Source organism: Jaculus jaculus, chromosome 6 (assembly GCF_020740685.1).
Source record: "Jaculus jaculus isolate mJacJac1 chromosome 6, mJacJac1.mat.Y.cur, whole genome shotgun sequence".
In the NCBI taxonomy this organism is placed as follows: Eukaryota; Metazoa; Chordata; class Mammalia; order Rodentia; family Dipodidae; genus Jaculus; species Jaculus jaculus.
Window position 1 is genome coordinate 40,625,009 of NC_059107.1, and position 19,422 is coordinate 40,644,430.

At 38.1% G+C, this 19,422-nt stretch overlaps 1 protein-coding gene across 4 annotated transcripts in view; it reads right to left on the reverse strand.

The window, feature by feature from the left end:
* Nek10 (NIMA related kinase 10) overlaps positions 1-19,422 on the reverse strand; it is a 172,176-nt gene that overhangs the window by 64,266 nt on the left and 88,488 nt on the right. For all 4 annotated transcript variants that reach the window (XM_045152444.1, XM_045152443.1, XM_045152445.1 and 1 more), the window contains one exon: positions 5,785-5,860. In XM_045152444.1, the coding sequence (XP_045008379.1) occupies positions 5,785-5,860 (76 nt within the window). The remainder of the gene's footprint in view (positions 1-5,784; positions 5,861-19,422) is intronic.

Here is a 19,422-nt window from a genome sequence, read left to right on the forward strand (position 1 = left end):
CTAAAATATCTTTGGGTCTCCATGCAAACTACTCCAAAGGCTCTTCCAGCCTATTTATAATGGTCATCATGCCCTGACTATATACCATGTCTAAGCAGTGGCTGCTGAAGCCATGTGCATTTCCTGACCATGCCACACATTTTTCATGCTTCTGAAACCAAGCCAGTTGCTCAGGACACAGCCATACTCCTTAGTGTTTTTTTGTTTTTGGTTTTATTTTTAGCTAGGGTATTACTGTAGCCCAGGAAGTTTACTTGGACCTTACTCTGTAGTCCCAGACTGACCTTGAACTCACAACAATCCTATTTCCACCTCTCAAGTGCTAAAACTAAAGGTGTGCACCACCCCACCTGACCATATTCTTAGAGATGAAATAAATTATAACCTTGAAAAGGAGGTTCTTTCTCCAGTCAACTCTTTCCAAAGGAATATGCATTTCTATTATTGTCTTTCCTCAGGCATCATGTCCATTATTTTAATGTAAAGCAGTTGGGCCATCTTCCTTAAGATTGCTAATATGTTGACAATAGCTTTGGCAACCTAAAACCACTCTCAGTGGCTGTGATTTTAACTTGCTTGAGTTTTTCCAACTTAAATCTTAAATCTCTCAGATATCTTTATCCAAGCACATCTGTCCATTATAAATTTAACCTCAATCAAACTCTCTGGACCTGGGTAGCAGAATGCAGCCAGCCCTTTTTCCAGTAGCCCAGTTACAACAAAGTTTTCAACAAGATATTTCCTACCCCTTAGAAAGTTCATAAGCCAAGCATCCAAGTTTAATTCTCTCTGTAATTAGCATTTTCAAACTCTCATTATAATAGTCTAAAGTACTTGGTGTACCACTCCAGAATGCATCTTCAGTTGCAAGTACCAAGTTTATGCTCATTCCTCCAAAATAAAACTTCCAAAAGACCAAAATCCACATGGTCAGATTCATTTCACCCCCACTATCAGTACCAATTCTGTAGCAGACAGCCTTAGGTTGCTGAGATGAACTTCCAAACCAGACACAGTTATGTAGGAAGGCATTTATTGAATATAGAAGGGATGTTTCATAATGGCAGAAGAAGCTGGCCCAACATTACAGGTCCAAGCAGAGAAAGAAAAGCCACAGCTACCACCAAAAGGCAGGCAAGTACACTATAAGAACTCCTGACTGAACTCCAGCACTTTTCATATCTTTAGGCTAGGCTTCCAAATCCACCACCACACCTTAGGACTTGGCCATAAGATCCACCCAGTGACACTTCCTCCAGCCAAGTGGCTGCATATCTAAATTAAAAACCTTAATATGATCCTGAATATACTGGGAACAATCTATTTAAACTACCATAAATCTCAACATAAGACCTGAAACTCTTAATTTCCTGGAAGAAAAAATAGAAGGAACTCTTCACAATGTAGGAAAAGACTTCTTAAACAAACACCCTAGTAGCAAAGGAAAATAAACAATCACTGAACCAGTGGGATCTCATGAAGTTAGAAAGTTTGTTTTATAGACAATCATACCATAAACAGAGGCAAAAGAGTATCTTTAGAATGGGAGAAAATTACTCCTAGCTATACCACTGATAAAGGCCTAATATCTAGAATCTACGAAGAACTGAAAAAAAAAAATCCTAACCAATAGAAAATCAATCAATCCTCTCAAAAAATCAGGCAGAGGGATGGGGAGATGGCTTAGTGGTTAAGGCATTTTCCCAAAAATCGAAAGGACACAGATTAATTCCCTAGGACCCATGGAAGCCAGATGTACAAGTTTACACATGTATCTGGAATTCATCTGCAACAGCTAAATGCCCTGGCATGTCCATTCTCTCTCTCTCTCTCTCTCTCTCTCTCTCTCTCTCTCTCTCCCTCTCTGTAAAATAAATAAATAAATTTAAAAACAAGAAAAAAATGGTGCAGAGAGCTCAAAAGAGAACTCTCAAAGGAAGATAACTAATGGCTAATAGCTACCTAAGAAAATGTTCAGCATCCTTAACCATCAGAGAAATACAAATTAAAACCAATATGAGATCCTATCTTATTCAAGAAAGGATGATAATCATCAAAAAAATTAAATGAATATTGGTGAGAATGTGGGGAGAAAGGAACCCTCATGCATTGCTGGTGGGAGTGCAAACTTGTACAACCATTATGTAAATCAACATGGAGATCCCTGAAAAAGATGAAAATAAGTCTACTAATTGGCCTAGCTATTACCATACTGGGTATCTAGCCTAAAGACTCCATATTTCACTACAGAGATATTTACTCAACCATGTATATAGCTGCTCAATTCATAACAGCTAAGAACTGGAACCAACCTAGATTTCTATTGCTAGGCAAATGGATAATGAAGATGTGGTACATATACACAGTGGAATTCTACTCAGCATCAAGGAAAAGTGATGTAATGAAATTTTTAGGAAAATGGACATACTTGGAACAGATCATACTAAGCGAACTTACAGAAGTACAGAAAGGCAAATGCTGCATGGCCTCACTCATTTGTGTGTCCTAAACTAGAACAGCTTATATTGCTCTCATATCTTCCATGCAACTTGAGTCAGACAGGAGGGATGGAAGGGTTTGTAGAAAGGGTAATGGGAGGGCACTGGGGGAGATATATACAAAACCAAATCCAAAATGAATTGGAACCATAAAAACTTTCCTCCTGGATAGCACAGTAAAAGATATAACCCTCATTAGGAGCATGGAGGGAATGGATCTTCTGGTATTTTGGGCCATGAAGAGGGTGGAATGAAGCCTAATCCTAAAATATTTGGCCCTGGCTGGTAAATCCCAGTACCAAAACTGGGCTACAACCCACACTGAGTTATGACCAGACAGACCTTTGAGGGCCCCTCAAACAAGACAGACTTCTGTCAAAACACTTGTTCATCTGCCTGAGGGGATATTTAAGACCCTATTGCTAAATATAACACATGCTGCTGACACAGGACGTTGAGAGATTTGGCTGAATTTGGAAAAAAGTCGGCTACCAGATGATTAGCCTGTATAGTGAGTGCTAAAAACCACAACATGAGATGCTGGGCAAAAATATCCAATAACGCTGTGAGCAATCAGGGGACTGCTATATGCAATCAAGCATCCTGACAAGATGTGCACACTTGATCAGCAGTGGCACCCACCCTGGGTAAGTAACCAATGACTTTCTGATTGGCTAAGAATCCACTCAGTGGAAAGGAAACCATAGCTGGAACTGGGAACCAAGTCAGAATCCTATGAAGAACAAGATTATGGACGCCAGTGGTTTTCACTAGTCTTTGGCCAAAAGTGAGGCTACACACAATAAGATCTCTCTAAATGAACAATGCTAATACCCTTCAACCTATACTTATCTCACTCTCCATTGCAGAATGTTTTCTTTTTTCAGAAAGCAGAGAGAACCAAGCACAACCAAAATCTATCAACCAGACAATAAAAGATATCTGACTCCCTGTCAGCAGATGAGCTACTTCTCACACATCAGCTAGGGCCCAGGTGAAAACACAGAGGAATTGGTGAGATGAGCAAGAATGCTGTTTCCATGGTGATCCTGACACCCCGCACCTGAGTGATGGAGCCAGACACTGAGGATACTCAAAATGTACCAAAGCAGAAATCCAGAAGATGTTGAGAGCTTAACACTAAACTAGAGTTAAAGCACACCCACCAAGAACTCAGGGAATTTTTCAGAAGAGGGGGTTGAAAGAATGTAAGAGCCACAGGTGGGAGGGAATGTCCAGAGACATTACCACCAGCATGACTGACTGCTGCTTTCAGAACTCATAACCCACAACACCATGGTGAATACCAGTAATCTTACTAAGGGAGGTCCTCAGTGGAGTGGTGGCAGGAAGGAGGGGAATGATGGTACCAACACTTGATGTATCCATACAAATTTTAAATTTAAAATAAATTAAAAAGAAAAAATATATAACATAACAAAAACAGTCATTTTGTATAATAAAATAATTAACTAAGATTGATAATATTAGAGTATAGGGGGAAGGCTCAATGCTTAAAGATGCCTGTTTGAAAATCCTGCTTAATCAGGTTTGATACCATAGTATCCATGTAAAGCCAGGTGCACAAAGTGGTGCCTGCATCTGGAGTTCGTCAGCAGATGCAAGAGGTCCTGGCAATCCATATACTCTCCTCTTGTTCTCCCCTCCCTTGTGCTTCCCTCCATCTGTTTTCTCCCTCTCAAGCAAGTAAATAAAGATATTAAAAATTATAGTATTATGTTGGTTTTGAATTTAATTCATATTTTTGGTAATAAAATCTACTAATACTAATTATGATCAATGGAAATTTAGGTTTGTATTTATTTGTGCAGTTAATAATGAAATCTGCTAAGATTGAATGTGTGATCACTTAACACCATTGTGCTCAAACTTTTATTACCTATAAAAACAATATAATGTGAAACAAAATTATTCTTCTAGGAACAAGTACTGTGCTGCACAGCCTGATTAGGAAGATTAGCATAAATATAACATTTGCAGTTTCTAAGGAATGTTATTCTGGTCACCAACCTCTCTTTTCATGAAATGAGTCTCAAAAGTAAAATGCAGGTAATTCCAGTCAAATAAATGAAAATTTACCCTCTACAAACAGTAGTCCAAATATTTTATGAAAGGACCTTGCAAAATGGAGTGATTATTTCCAGATGATTTCCAACTTCCCTCAAGAAAATCATTTTTTAATTCTCTTCCCAGGATTCAATTTATAACACTCAGCAGAAGGAAGAGAATAAAGGTTTCTTGATTGATTGTTAAATCAGAGTTCAGAATATTTCACAGAAATATGTTATTTTACTGACTATTATGTGTGTTTACCAATCTCAGCACATTCAGATATGCAGCATGCATACTCAGAGTAGGTGGTAGCCAAAGAACTTTCTCACTCTATAACACTAGCTTAGCAAAAAGAGCCATCAAAGTATTCTCTGTGCTGTGGTTTGAGTGTGAAATCTTCCCCATAGGCTCACGTGTTTGACCATTTGATCCCCAGGTTGTAGTGCTGTTTGGGAAGGCTATGGACTCTCTAGGAGTCCTACTGGAAGAAGTGGGTCACTGGGAGTGGGCCTTGATGCTTTGTGGCCTGATCTCACTTTTTATTCATCCTCCACTTTCTGACTACAATGTGATGAGCCAATCTGTCCTGCCTTCCCGTTTATCTCCTCAAAACACAAGCCAAAATAAACCTTATCCCAACTTAACTTGGTTTTGGCCAGGTATTCTCTCGTAGCAATGAAAGAGTAACTAATACACTTAGTATATTACAAGGGTCTCAATTAATCAAGATATACTCTTATTCAACCTACTTGTACACAGGTCTAAATATATGTATCATCAATTACTTTCTCATGTAGAACAATTTGTTCAATACTAATTATTTCCCAGGTACCAGGATGGTTAATAGGACATAAAAATCCTTCCCTGCTCTTAATGTTTGAAAGATGCAAAGTAGCTGCATACAAGTCAGTGAAATAAAGTGTTCCCAATGTCATGTTGCACAGCACACTAACCAGTTCACTCACAGATTCATCCCACAGTTAGCACACACCTGCTATATGCCAAAGGTCACTTCAGTTTTGTAGTCATCAAAAATATTCACCAAAAGGCAAATATGCCTTAGAAGAAAAATTACGTATGGTTGCTCTAAACATACATCATTCAAAATTCCTTTCATGTGTACTACCCAAGGGCCCTAATGGAAATAGCAATTACCTAAAGTTTTCTTTCCAAGCCCAGTCTAGTAATTTAGCCATAAGATAAATGTCCTTACCAAGAATAGAGGATTGTTCCAACCACAGATGTGAGTTTGCTGTTTTCTTGTTTCTGCTTTGCCAGGCCGAAGTCAGCTGCAAGTCATACCACAAAGTATGTATCACTGTATTTTCCCGGGATTAGTATGGTTCCCTAGCACTTAGCATTCTGTACAAAAACTATTTAACTCCCTGGAAAAATGCTTTTATTTCTTTACCCTCTGTCAGCATGCCCCACAGACTATGTTCCACCCACTCAGTCTTAGCACATGCATGCATTATACCATTAACCTAATGACATTTAAAAAATATTTTTACAAAATAACAGAATTTTTAAAACACTAAAGTAAGTCTTAATAAAAAAGGGCCTTATTGATTTTGTTACTTTGATTTTTAGGTTATTCTTTATAATTTTCAAATAAATAGAATGCCTGTAATATTTGGTACAGAGTCATTCTCCTGGTATCTGATCAAAAACCATGTAAGAGAGCCAGGCATGATGGCCCCACCTGTAATCCTAGAACTCGAGAGTGAGGAAGGATAGAGAATTTCAGTCCAGCCTTGGCTACTTAGTAAGACCCTGTCTTAGAAATCGAGAGAGATAGAAAGAGAGGGGGGGGGGGAGAAAGAGGGGGGGGCAAATAAACTAAAATAACTACAAAAGGAAAACTGAGATTGTAAAATAATTATCTAATTAAGGTTGTTGTGCAATGCTCTTTTAATGAGCAGCAAAATGGGACCCCCACAGCACTGCATGCATGCTACCTGTACAAGACTTCCAAAATATAGCCAGGCCTGGTGGCACATGCCTGTAATCACAGTACTTGGTAACTGAACTGAGTCAAAAAATTCAGGAGTTCAAGGCCAACCTGGGATATATACTGAGATCCTGTCTCAATAAAGGCAGGAATGGAGGGAGGAAGAAAGAGAGAAGAAGAGGGAAGGACATAGGGAAGGAGGTAAAGTAAGCCTGTAAAACTATCACAAAAATATAAAAACCTGAATTGAATAAAATGTATTAGTACTCACTCATAGTATCTATAAAAATGACTAAAAATACATAGCATAGTGATAAACAGAACAGTAAATTTTAAATCAAAATGTTTTGTTCAGAGAAGTATAGTACATTAAGATTAATAATATTTTTTATAGAATAACATATTTTTATACAGGGTCTCATGTATCCCAAATTGTCCTCAAACTTGCTATATAGCCAAATATGACCAGAACTTCTGATCTCTTTACTGCACCTTGTGAGTATCAGTATTACCAGTGTACAACATCAAGACAGGTTTACGTAGTGCTGGGGACCAAACCTGGAGCTTTCTGCATCCCAGACAGGCACTCTGCCAATTCAGCTACTTCTCCTGGTCCCTTAAATAGTACATTGTTAATAGGCACATAACTATACCTACTAATTAATGTTTATAGCCTGCAGTATGATGATTCACTAAATTTGTAACATTTCTAATGGTCAAATAAGGACACTATTTTTCTCTTGTTTATTTTAAATTCAAATTGAATTTACTTTTAGTTAATTTATAGAAACAAGAATTACAGATATTAATAGGATAATGTGAATTTTGATATGTATATACATTGCATATCATTTACATGGGGTCAAACCTAGCTTCTCAAACATTTGTTTCTTTGTGGTGAGAACATCTGAAATTCTTTCTTCTAAGTTTTTGAGATGTACAATGTGTAATTGTTGTCTAGAGTTACCCTGCTACCCAATAGGACACCAGAGCATCTTACTCCCATCTAATGGTAACTCACTATCCACTGGTCAACCTTTCTCCACCCATCTCTTCTCCTCTTCTCCCCATCTATAAATACCATCATTTTGTTCTCAACTTCTGTAAGATCAACATGCAACTGCAACATGTTTTTCTTTTTCTTTCTTTCTTTCTTTTTTTTTTTTTTGAGGTAGGATCTCACTCTAGTCCAGACTGACCTGGAATTCACTATGTCTCAGGGTGGCCTTGAACTCATGGCGATCCTCCTATCTCTGCCTCTGGAGTGCTGGAATTAAAGGCGTGTGCCACCACACCAGCTAAGATCAACATTTTTAATTGGGAATTTTATTGGATGAATATAGGCCTAATATTTATAACCTAAGGGTCATTGGTATTCACTGTAGGGTCATGAATGCTCAGGTAGTGTCTGTGCAGACAATATAAAACAGAGTATACCTTCCTATCCTATGGCTCTTGCAGTCTTTCTGTCCCCTCTTCCACAATGTTCCCTGAGCCATGGAGGGTGTGTGTATTAGAAGTCTCCTTCAGTGTTGAGCTCTCTGTAGCCTCTGATTTTCTGTCTCGATGAGTTGTGGGCCTACAAACTGTCTACCACCATATCTCTGGAGAAGGTTCTCAAGCTTTCAGTGAGAGCAGCACTCATATTTAAACTGCCATTTCTTCTGTAATGTTTTATGTGTCCTGTCTTATCAAAAAGATCACTATTCTTACCCTCCACATACAAGTGAAATCAATTTTTATGCCAGGCATCTTTTACTTAATGATCTTTGGTTCTATCCATGCTATAGGATTTCTTTCCTTTGAATAATAGACTAGCATCCCATGTGTATATGGCCACATGTTCTTAATCCATTCATCAGTTGATTGATAGATACTTTCCATTTCTTACTTATTTGGAACAGTCTGTAATAAAGAAGTATATATGTATTTTCTACATACTAATTTAACTTCCTTTGGAAGTATGCCCAGTACTGAGATTGCTGAATAAGATAATATGGCAGTTCTATTTTTATTTTTTCAAGGAAGTTCCAGTATGTTTTTCATAATAGTTATACTAATTGACATCCTCATCATCATATCTCAATGAGATACAAGAGCACTTTTTAAAATTTTTTTTTATTTTTATTTGTTTATTTAAGAGCGACAGAGAGAGCGAGCGAGCAAGGGGGGGGGGTGGAGAAAGGGCACGCCAGGGCTTCCAGCCACTGCAAACGAACTCCAGACACGTGCACCCACTTGTGCATCTGGCTAACGTGGGTCCTGGGGAATCGAGCCTCAAACCAGGGTCCTGAGGCTTCACAGGCAAGCACTTAACTGCTAAGCCATCTCTCCAGCCCACAAGAGCACTTTTTTATCCACATCTCTCTGAGCACCTGCTATCTTCTTCCCTCTTTGGGAAATTATATGTAATTTAAGTTAATATATATAGAGGTTACCTTTAATATTTTTATTTTTATTTTTTTTATTTTTTTTATTTTAATTTTAATTTTTTTATTGAGCGACAGACACAGAGAGAAAGACAGATAGAGGGAGAGAGAGGGAATGGGTGCGCCAGGGCTTCCAGCCTCTGCAAACGAACTCCAGACGCGTGCGCCCCCTTGTGCATCTGGCTAACGTGGGACCTGGGGAACCGAGCCTCGAACCGGGGTCCTTAGGCTTCACAGGCAAGCGCTTAACCGCTAAGCCATCTCTCCAGTTCACCTTCAATATTTTTATAAGACTCATCAATACTGGGGTACAATGAGAGTACTGTGGTTTAATTTGCATTTCCCTGATTAGTAATGCTGAAAAAAATTTTGAATATTTGCTAGTCGTTATATGTCCACCTTTTATAAATGTCTATTTTTAATTGAATGTTTGGGGTTGCTATTGAGTTCTTAAATTTTTATTTATTTATTTGCAAGCAATGAGAAAGAGAAGAGAGAGATGGGGGGATGGGTACACAAGGGCCTCTAGCCACTGCAAACAAACTCCAGATACATGAGCTACTTTGTGCATCTGGCTTTACATGGTAGTAGGGAATCAAACCTGGGTCATTAGGGTTGCAGGCAAGTGCCTCACCCACTGAGCCATATCTTTAATCCTGTCATTGAGTTTTTTTAATTTCTTATGTACTCCAGATATTAACCCTCATTAGATGAGGGTTTGCAAATATTCTCTCCTGTTCTATAAGCTTTCTCTTCACCCTGATGATTGTATCTCACACCTTTTAGCTACTGTGTGGAAGCTTTTAATCCATTCATAGGTTGACAGACACTTCCCGTTTCTTACCTACCTTGAATAGTGCTGCAATAAAGCTACAAGCACAGATTTTTCATAAAAATCTCCTTTTTCTTTTCTTTTTTTGCTTTTGGTTCCTGTGCTTTTGGAGTCTTGTGTGAAATGAAATATTCTTCCCCACTCCATTCTCCTAAAGCATTTTCCATACTTGACTTACATCTTTAATCCATTTTAAGTTTTTTTAACTTCTAAGAGATAGGGGTCCAGCTTTATTCTTTTGTGTATGGTTATTAAATTTCCTAGCACAATTAATTTTCATTCAAAAATTGTCCCTTCTTTAATGTATTGTTTCTCTAATAAGTATTCTTGGCAACTTTCTCAAAAATAAGTTGGCTTTTGGCTTTCTTGGTCAATAGGCAACTATTCCCTATTTTCTGTCTCCCATTTCATTCCCTATCCCTCCTTCCCTTTGTTTCTTCTTGATATGTATGCCCATTTCTCTCCTCTCTCTCCTTTCTCCCTGTCTTTGTTGCCTATTCCCTCCTTCTCTGCCTCTCTCTCTCCCATTACAATTTGATCTTAAACAAGCAAAACAACCAATTATGGATAGATACATGGGCTTATATCTAGGCTCTCTATTCTGTTCCACTGATAAGAATGACTATTTTATGCTGATACAATGCTGTTTTGGTTATTATAACCTTGTAGTACCTTCTTAAATCAGGTAGCATAATGTGCACATGACTAGTCTTCACTACTATTCATTTTGTAGATGAGGAAACTGATACTCAGAGAGAATAAGCAACTTGCCTATGGTTTCACAAAGAGAAATCAACAGTCAGATAAGAATCTGAGGTTGATAGATTCTAAAGTCCTAAATACTCATCACATTTTCAATCTCAGTACTTGGGAGGCAGAGGTAGGAGGCTCTCTATGAGTCTGAGGCCAGCCTGAGACTACATAGTGAATTCCAGGTCAGTCTGGGCTACAGTGAGACCCTACCTTGAAAAACCAAAATACTACTACTACTAAAAATAATAGCTTATTAAAATACAATACTGCCAACAAAGAAAAAAATCAGGTCATAATTGGTTCAATGATAAATTTAACCAGCCAAGGAGTAAATAGTACCAATTATGCACAAACCCTACTGAAGGAGGATAGGAGAAAACTAGCTTCTTTAAGTAAGTTTCATTTAAGGACTGAGGCCCGAAGGGAACCATGAGGTGCCAACTTGCCCTGACACAGAGTAGAAAGAACTTTTGGCAGGAATGAAATTCGTGTCTGGTACTGGTCTACAGCACCCTCTGCTGCCCGCAGTCTAACACTATCTAAATAAAACGGCTCAGGTAGGCTGGCTCTGGGATTCACCCATCAAATTTACTAGCTAATTGGGTCTTCCCCTTGCATACCTAAATATGTTGCTATAAAGGCTACAATCTTCCAGCACCTCCCTCTTTTTGCCTCTGGTGAGACCCAGGTGTGTGTGGGTTTCCCCAACTCTCACCCTGTGCTGCTCAGACACAGGAGTCTGGCCTCTATCTCCACCCATTCAGGGACAGAATAGCATTGTTTCTTGATCTAAACTTTTCTGATTGTCTTTGCTTTATAGTTTAGAGTAACTTCTCACTTTTATTATATTCATGATTTTTCTCTGGTCTCCGAATTTCCCACATGGGTTGCTCTCACCAACTCTAGACTTGATACTTGTGTAGTTACTCTAAACTCAGGGTAACTGTGAGTGAAGTCCTTTTCATCACTCATTCTTCCTCAAGTTTCTTGCTCTCTGCCTTAATATTTTCTCTTTTCAGGAAAGTACATGACAGATGCCATGTGTGGTCTAAGTGTCTCTATCTACACATCTAAGTTCTACCCTCCACATGTTTGCAGATCTGCTCCAGTCTTTTTCTAAAGACCTCAATTTATCTTCTGCTTTGATATTTTCTCTCTGCTATTCTTCCTTAATCATCACCATTTGCTTTTTTAAATTCTCTTAAATGGATCTCACAGACTATGCTGTGTTTTCCACATGGAGCAGGTTTCCTATTTCCCATGTGTTTAGTAACCCTTTGTAGATCCCAATCTCACTTGAAGAAGCCCCAAAATTTATGATTCCCCCACAAATAAATATAATAGTCCATAATTTATCTTTCTTGAGTTTAGCTATATTAATTCTTCATTAAAGGTAGAACAGAACCCAAAACTCAGGGTTCATAAAATTTGAAATCTGAACCTCAAAGTCCTGAGCCACTACCAGAAAGTAGAAGATGGGGACACTTCCCAACTCAATTGCTAAAGCCAACAGAGCTGTATTGTGAGGAGAAGACTCCAGGACAGCATATCCCATGACAGAGGTGTAACGATGATTACTATATCCTAAGTAGATCAATATAGCAAAAAGAAGAGGGGTCTGCCAGAAATATAAGAATATAAAGCTGCTTCATCCCTTAGAACTCAGCCTGTACCAACCACCAGACCATCATATTGAAAGAGTAAAACTATGTAGTCATTTTACTAGGCACTCAAAGAGCCTCTGAGAAAGTCTAGTTCTTCAGAAGAGTGAAAGGGCTTCTGACGCTGTCTACTTCCTTCTGCAGAGTGGAAATGGGTTGGTAGCTCCTTAGTCTGATCATGCGTCTATAGAAATCTATGGCTGACATGCAATTCAGCACTGAAAGACTGAATTATTTTCCTTCTAATTCAGAATGAAGTCGAGAATGCCAAGGCCCTGATCCATGCCTATAATTCCAGTATTCGATTTCCCCTGACAGCTTGACTGCACACTTGAGACAGATCCTGAGCTAATCTCCCAGCTAAGATGCTCCTGAAATCCTGACCTTCAGAAACTGTGAGAACTGTGAGAAACTGCTTATTGTTGTAAACATCTACATTTTTAGTAAACTGATTACCCAGCAACGTACACTTTGGCCATGTCACCAGCACCAAGGATACAGAACACACTAGGCATTCCCAGTCTCTATCCCTCCCCCAAACTATAATTCTCCATATCAAAGCCAAATAACTTTAAAATAATTAAAGTAGGTGTTCATTACCGACAAGATTACAATGCTACAAAGACTCCCAATAAATACAAAGAATAAAGGCAAACTCTATCAGATGAAAGGACTGTACATAACCTGGATTTTCAGACAGGTTCTAGCACATGCAATTAAAACTTGCCACTCCTTCTAAATGCTTCTATCCATTTATCCAATTCACAGGATCTGCTGTTATCTAAGGTTACTTGATTTACTCTTGTTGATATTTAAATATTAGTTTAGAGTTCAGTATTTCTAGCTGGTCTACAAGATCCATGAGAACAAGCATTTCAGTTGATTTAAAAACTGACATAACACTTTGACATTTAGTTCTACAAACGGTCATCTTGTTTTTATTAATGCTATTGATTTCAAAGCCAAAAACTAAGGAATATTACAACGGTTTTAATTCACTCCAGTTAATTTTGATAATGGCCACTATATGCCTGCAAAAACAACAGATGGTTGAGAAGCTTTCCTAAAGAGAGCAAAAGCTAATAATGTTTTGCCATTGGGATGATTATGGTGGTAGCAGGAAAGGTTTGTAATATTCTTTCTTCATTTGTGTTCTTATTTGGAGAAGAAATGTTTAATTTCAGAAACTGGTCATAAAAGCATTTCAAGCATTTGTTTGTCTTAATGGGAATTTAAAGCTACCAATAGAAAATGTCTTGCATCTAAGACACTATGAACAAAACTAGAGAGTGACATGACACAGGGAACACTGAAGGTGAGCATGTTACACTGCAACTATTGGTGTCAGTGTTCAAGTAAGAAACCAATTTCAAGTGGCTCTGAGTCCCTAGGTCCCTGGTGTGCTATTTACTATCTCTGAAGCTCCGACATGCTGCACAGATGTAAGTGACCCTGGTCTTCTGTACAGAGGGCCTTGTTGCTCACTAGCTTCTGTGCATCAGCTGTGCCAGGAGCTCCCAAATTCACAGCCCAGCCATCAAGCCCCAGCCTTCCTGTGAGGTGTCACCTCTAATGCTATAAATACCTGCCATTTTATACTCCACAGTGATCATACACAGTCCAGTCATTTGGTATAGTTCCTTAGAGTAGATGATATTACTTTCCCCATTCCCTTATCCTTTTCTCTATAACACCTATGTTCATCTCCTCACAGATCTTCCTTTGATTTCTGTGACCATAGTTTAAAAGTACTAGGAACCCAGGCTCCCTTCCCTAACAGCCCAGGCTGGCCTCTCCTTCCTGTCTGTCCCACAGGTCACTCAAGCATGACAAACATAACCAAACCCCAGCTCCATTGCATATGCCCCACATAAGTATCAGAGAGCCTCCTGGCTATTTTTATAAGGTGTCTAGTTGCCTTAGCTAGCTTTCAATATTGTCATTAATTTATTTGTCAATCTATAATGGTGTCCAAACTTAAAGGTTTGTGCTCCAGGAACTGAGCTAGGTACCAAGAAAATAACCAAGCCAGAAGCCACCTGCATACACAGAGATCTTAGGAATTAGTAGAGAAGCATATAGATTAAGTAAATAATTACACATGTGTGTTACACACATGCAAATCTAAAGTTCAATGAGATCTTGAAAGGACAGCTCGCTTTCAATAGATGGTGTTATGAGAAAGTCATGCATGGGAAATAACTGATCAGAAAAAGCCTGTAGCAAGATAGCAACTGAGTCAGCATCAGAGGGAGAAAGAACTTAATGGGTGTTGCAGTTACCTTCTCATTGCTGGAACAAACCACTTGATCAAAATCAGCTGATGGGAGGAAAGTTTTTATTTATGTTTACAGTCTTGAGAAAAAGTTTCATGGCAGTAGCAGAAAGCATGGCATGAGCAGAGAACTGGATATCATGTCTGCCACAGCAGGTGGAAAACAGCAGCAGGATAAAGAGCTGAACTCTGGGGCTGGAGAGATGGCTTAGCGGTTAAGCGCTTGCCTGTGAAGCCTAAGGACCCCGGTTCAAGGCTTGATTCCCCAGGACCCACGTTAGCCAGATGCACAAGGAGGTGCACGCATCTGTAGTTTGTTTGCAGTGGCTGGAAGCCCTGGCACGCCCATTCTCTCTCAATCTCTCTACCTCTTTCTCTCTGTCTGTTGCTCTCAAATAAATAAATAAAAATAAACAAAAAATATTTTTTAAAAAAAGAGCTGAACTCTGGCAAGGAAGAACTGGTTATAACACCCCTAAGCCCACCTCCAATAACACATCCCCTCCAGCAATGCTCCACCTGCAAACTGCCACTAGTTGGGCACCAGGCATTCAAAACACATGAGGTTATGCTCCCATAAACTCATCTGCTTCACAAGTGGGAAAAAAGGACAAAGTGAAGAGATCCCTCAGGGAAATAGGGGCAGGGGAAAGGGAACACAAGAGTATATCCTGATGGGAACATAGCCAATATGTAATATATTCATACAATAAAGTTCACAGTTAATTTTAAAATAATACTAAAAAGTAAATACATTTCAATATATGTATATTTTGAAGATGGCTGTTTGCATTAAATTTAGTATGATATATATATATATATCTGGTTTGATTTTATATATATATAATATAGAGAGAAAATATATATTATATTTATAATATATATAAAATCATTTGTAGTTCTCAAGACATACAAAAGCAGCCCATGCTTGGAGTTGTCCCTCTGCTGCTGTTTGCTACTGTTTCAAGTTGCTGAGATTTTTTTTTTTGGTTCTTTGTTACTATAGCTTAACTTGTCCTATCCTGACTAAAACTATAATTGATATACACCCTAGACTACCACCAGAAGTTCATGAAGGTAAAGGCTTACTCATGCAGCATGTGAAAGCTCAGGAAATACTTGCTGTGTGAATACTGAAAATTTTCTCTGAAAAACTACAAACTCACAGGGCAGAAACTGTAGCCTTTCACTTTACATCTGACCTGACAATACTTGGGCTAGAGTCATGTCCTGAGTTAAGCCTTTGACAGATGTTACACTGAATCAAGCACATCCTTGCACAGCAGCAAGCATCACTGGATGCAGATATGCTTAGTTGGTTTGCTTGCAGGAACAGCATGTGGTCTCCTAGGTCATGTAAAAAAGCTCATGTCAGAACCCATTATCTACAAACATATGAGTTGCGAATTTTCTTTTTTCTGTTTCTTTTTTATTTGGGCACAGAAAAAGCAAGGGAATATGGAAGATTTACATTAAAATATAGGCTTGGGAGATGGCTCAGCTTGCAAAGCTGGCTGGCCCAGGTTTGATTCTCCAGTACCTATGTCTGTCTTTGTCTTTCTTACCTCATAAATAAATAAATAAATACTTTAAAAAAAATTCTGGGTATCTTAGAACAACTATGCCATGGTGGCTTTGAGCATAAGGTCGTGTTCGCCCAATCCCCGCAGAATCACTCTGATGTACCAGCAGAGTGTGGACGCCATGCCATAGACTCTGCTTTGCCTAATGTGCCACAAATCAGAGTCTATTTCCCTGTTTAGAATCCAGACCTGCAAAAGCATGAGACAGACCCAGACATGTGTTGCAGTACATGTCACTGAAAAATGCCATTTCTCAGGTGGAAATAGACTTAGACATTAAATTAGATACTGGGGCTGGGGTGGAGCTCAGTACTAGACCGCCTGCCTGGCATGCATGAGGACTTGGGTTGGATCCATGCACTGCAAAAAATAAGTAAAGCAGCAGGGGTGGGGAGGACAGAGTACCTGTAAAGTCATGCATACAAAATCTACTCTGCATTCTCAGGACTGAAAATTCCAGCCTGTGTTCTTACCATAAATAATTGTAAACCAATCTCACTTTTAAGATGTTTTGTTTACTGACATTGATAGCAAGGAATTTTTTCCTGGCAACATTTTCAATACTTTGTCCATTGCATCTCAAAAACCATTTGACCATTTGGTGCTTCTTTTCTGGAAATAAACAACTCTTCTAGCTCATAAAAGAAAAATAGTATTAACACATGGCAAGGCTGCCCCTTGGTGGTAACATGCTGAATCTACTGCAGCCAACCTTTCCCAAGCTTTATGCAATCAGACTTCATTCCACCTCACAAATAAAACATTCTACTTTTTGAAGATCACAGTGTCATATCCAGTCTGTCCCCATAATTGCTATAATGGAAAAATGGGACTGAGAGAATTCTGCCCTGAGATTTATGCAAAAGAAGCTTTTCACCTTGTAGAGCCAGAGCAAAACAAACACTAAGTCCCAAGTCCCTTTCTACCCCAAACAGTGCCTTTAGACACCAACAGGAAATAGATTTACTGTCTAAAGAATCACAGCCAGTGAGATACACAGTAACATAAGGCCAAGCTTAAGAGAACCCAGTTAAAATTTACGTTGAATGTGGTTCCTGGGGCCCAGCTAGCCACACAGCCTTCAAAATGGCAGCAGACAGATGTGTCCCTCAGTATCAAGCCAGACATTAAAGCAGCATTCCTAGAAGAAAGCTTAGATACCAATTTCAGGAGCTAAAAAAAAAAAAAAAAATCTCCAATATTCTACCCAGGTGACAGTTTTGCCTGAAACACACAGTTCTTCCAACAACAAATATACACAAGGAAAAGACAGACTCAAAAATATAGAAACCACTCAGTTTCCTTAAGAAAAACAAGTCTGTAACTGTGTTAAAAAGGGATAAAACTTGAATTGAATTTCATGTCAATGGAACAATGAACAGATAACACTATGGAGAGTCAACGCATGCTTAGAAAAATCAGTAGAAGGACTAAAATACAAATTTGAAGGAATAACTGAAGTACAAAAGGAGAACCAAACTTAAGTTTATATATCAGTTTGTTAAGTTAGGAGGTCATTAGTACAACCTGTTTCTAAGGCTAGCAGAAATAAAGAAAGTGGAATGGAACAGAGTCAGAGAGTGAACAGTTCAGGACAACCTTCAGGAACGGAAGTATTAAATTTTGGATTGAAGAGCATGCCAGTTCCTGATATACTGAGTGATAAGGCCCATGCAGCCCAGTGAGTTAAAGGAACAGCCTAAATTTTCCAAAGAGATACAATCACTGATGTACCAGGCAATGGGAAAAGTTGTGCTGGATTTCCTAACAACAAACTAGGATATTTAAAGAATAAAGGAATGCCTCCAAAACTTGGAAGAATGAGGTAGGCATGGCAGAGTTTGGTGCCCATGGGGGCTCCTACAAGAGAAATAGGAACCAAGAACAATTTCCATCATAATGCTGTGCACTAGGCATAAAGTAAAATTCAATCTATGTTGCAGCAAGCAGCTACAGGAATATGCATCAAAGAAACTAAAATAGGAGTTACTGAGCTTGACCATGTAGACATAGTACAGAGAGAACTTTATAATCATGTTTTACAAAATTTGGGAAGAAATAATGCTGTGTACCTGTAAAACTAGGAACACAAACAACAAAGAAAGCAAATGTGAACTCTACAGAAAACAAAAAGCTCCATGAGAAAAGAAAGGTTTCAACACTGAGCAGTAATGACTCAGTGGTAGTAATATAAACACTGAAGAGAGATTTAACCTTTAACTATGGAACATGAGCAGGATGGTAGATGGTAAGATAGGAAATAAGAAAATAAAATCCTCAATTGTCATAATAAAATAAAATAAATGCCAAAAGGAAATGCTAAAAACAGAATTAAAAGTGAGGCATTTTTTAGAGGCATAGAGCAAGGGGTTACAAGAAGTAGAGCAAGAAGCTTGACGTCAGAACTATTTTAGTGCTAGTTTATTTTGTATTCTATTTTGGTGTTTGGTATTAAATAAACATAAAATGAGCTAAGTCTATAAAGGAGCCAGCTATTGCAATTAAAGAATAAACTCAGTATATTTAAATGTAGTCAAAGTAGATGATCATAGCTCATGTAGTAAGAAAATAATATGTGGGGTAATTTATTATTACTACTTACTAATAATTTATTATTACTATTATTATTACTCAGAGAAACATGAACTGAATAGCCATGTAGGAAGAATCTCATATAATTTTCTATGACGTACACATATACACAATTTGCTTTGAAATATATACATACAATTTATAATAATTTCATAATTGTATAAATTATATTTATAATTAAATAATTGTATTAATTTATAAGTTAAAATATCTACAGTTAAAATAAATTGCAAAAAAATCCTTAATTATAAACAGGTTAAATATACAAAAGGAAAAAAAGTAAAGAGCTTATGATAAACTACATAATGATAATTTTAAAATTACTCAGCAAATGAGTGCCCAAGACAAAAGTTGACAATTATTTGGCCTCTCATATTTTTATTTCAATTCACTGCCTTGGAAATATTTCCAAGTAATTTTTTATTGAAAATATGTAGAATTTCTATTTTAAGTTGTTGTAATTTTTTAATTAAGACAATATGTTCTTTTAAAAGTCTGGTCAATAAATAAATGTTCTGATTCATGAGGACACACATATGGCTATGGCTAAGTGTGCACATTTGAAACGGCCTTCATGAATTAGATTCTTTCTTAAAAATAATATTTATTTATGAGATAAAGAGAGAGAGAGAGAGAGAATGGGCACATCAGGGCCTCATGCCACTGCAAACAAATTACAGATGCATGGGCCACTTTGTGCATCTGGCTTTATGTGGTACTGGGGAATTGAACCCAATTGTCAGAGTTTGCAAACAAGCACCTGTAATTGCAGAGC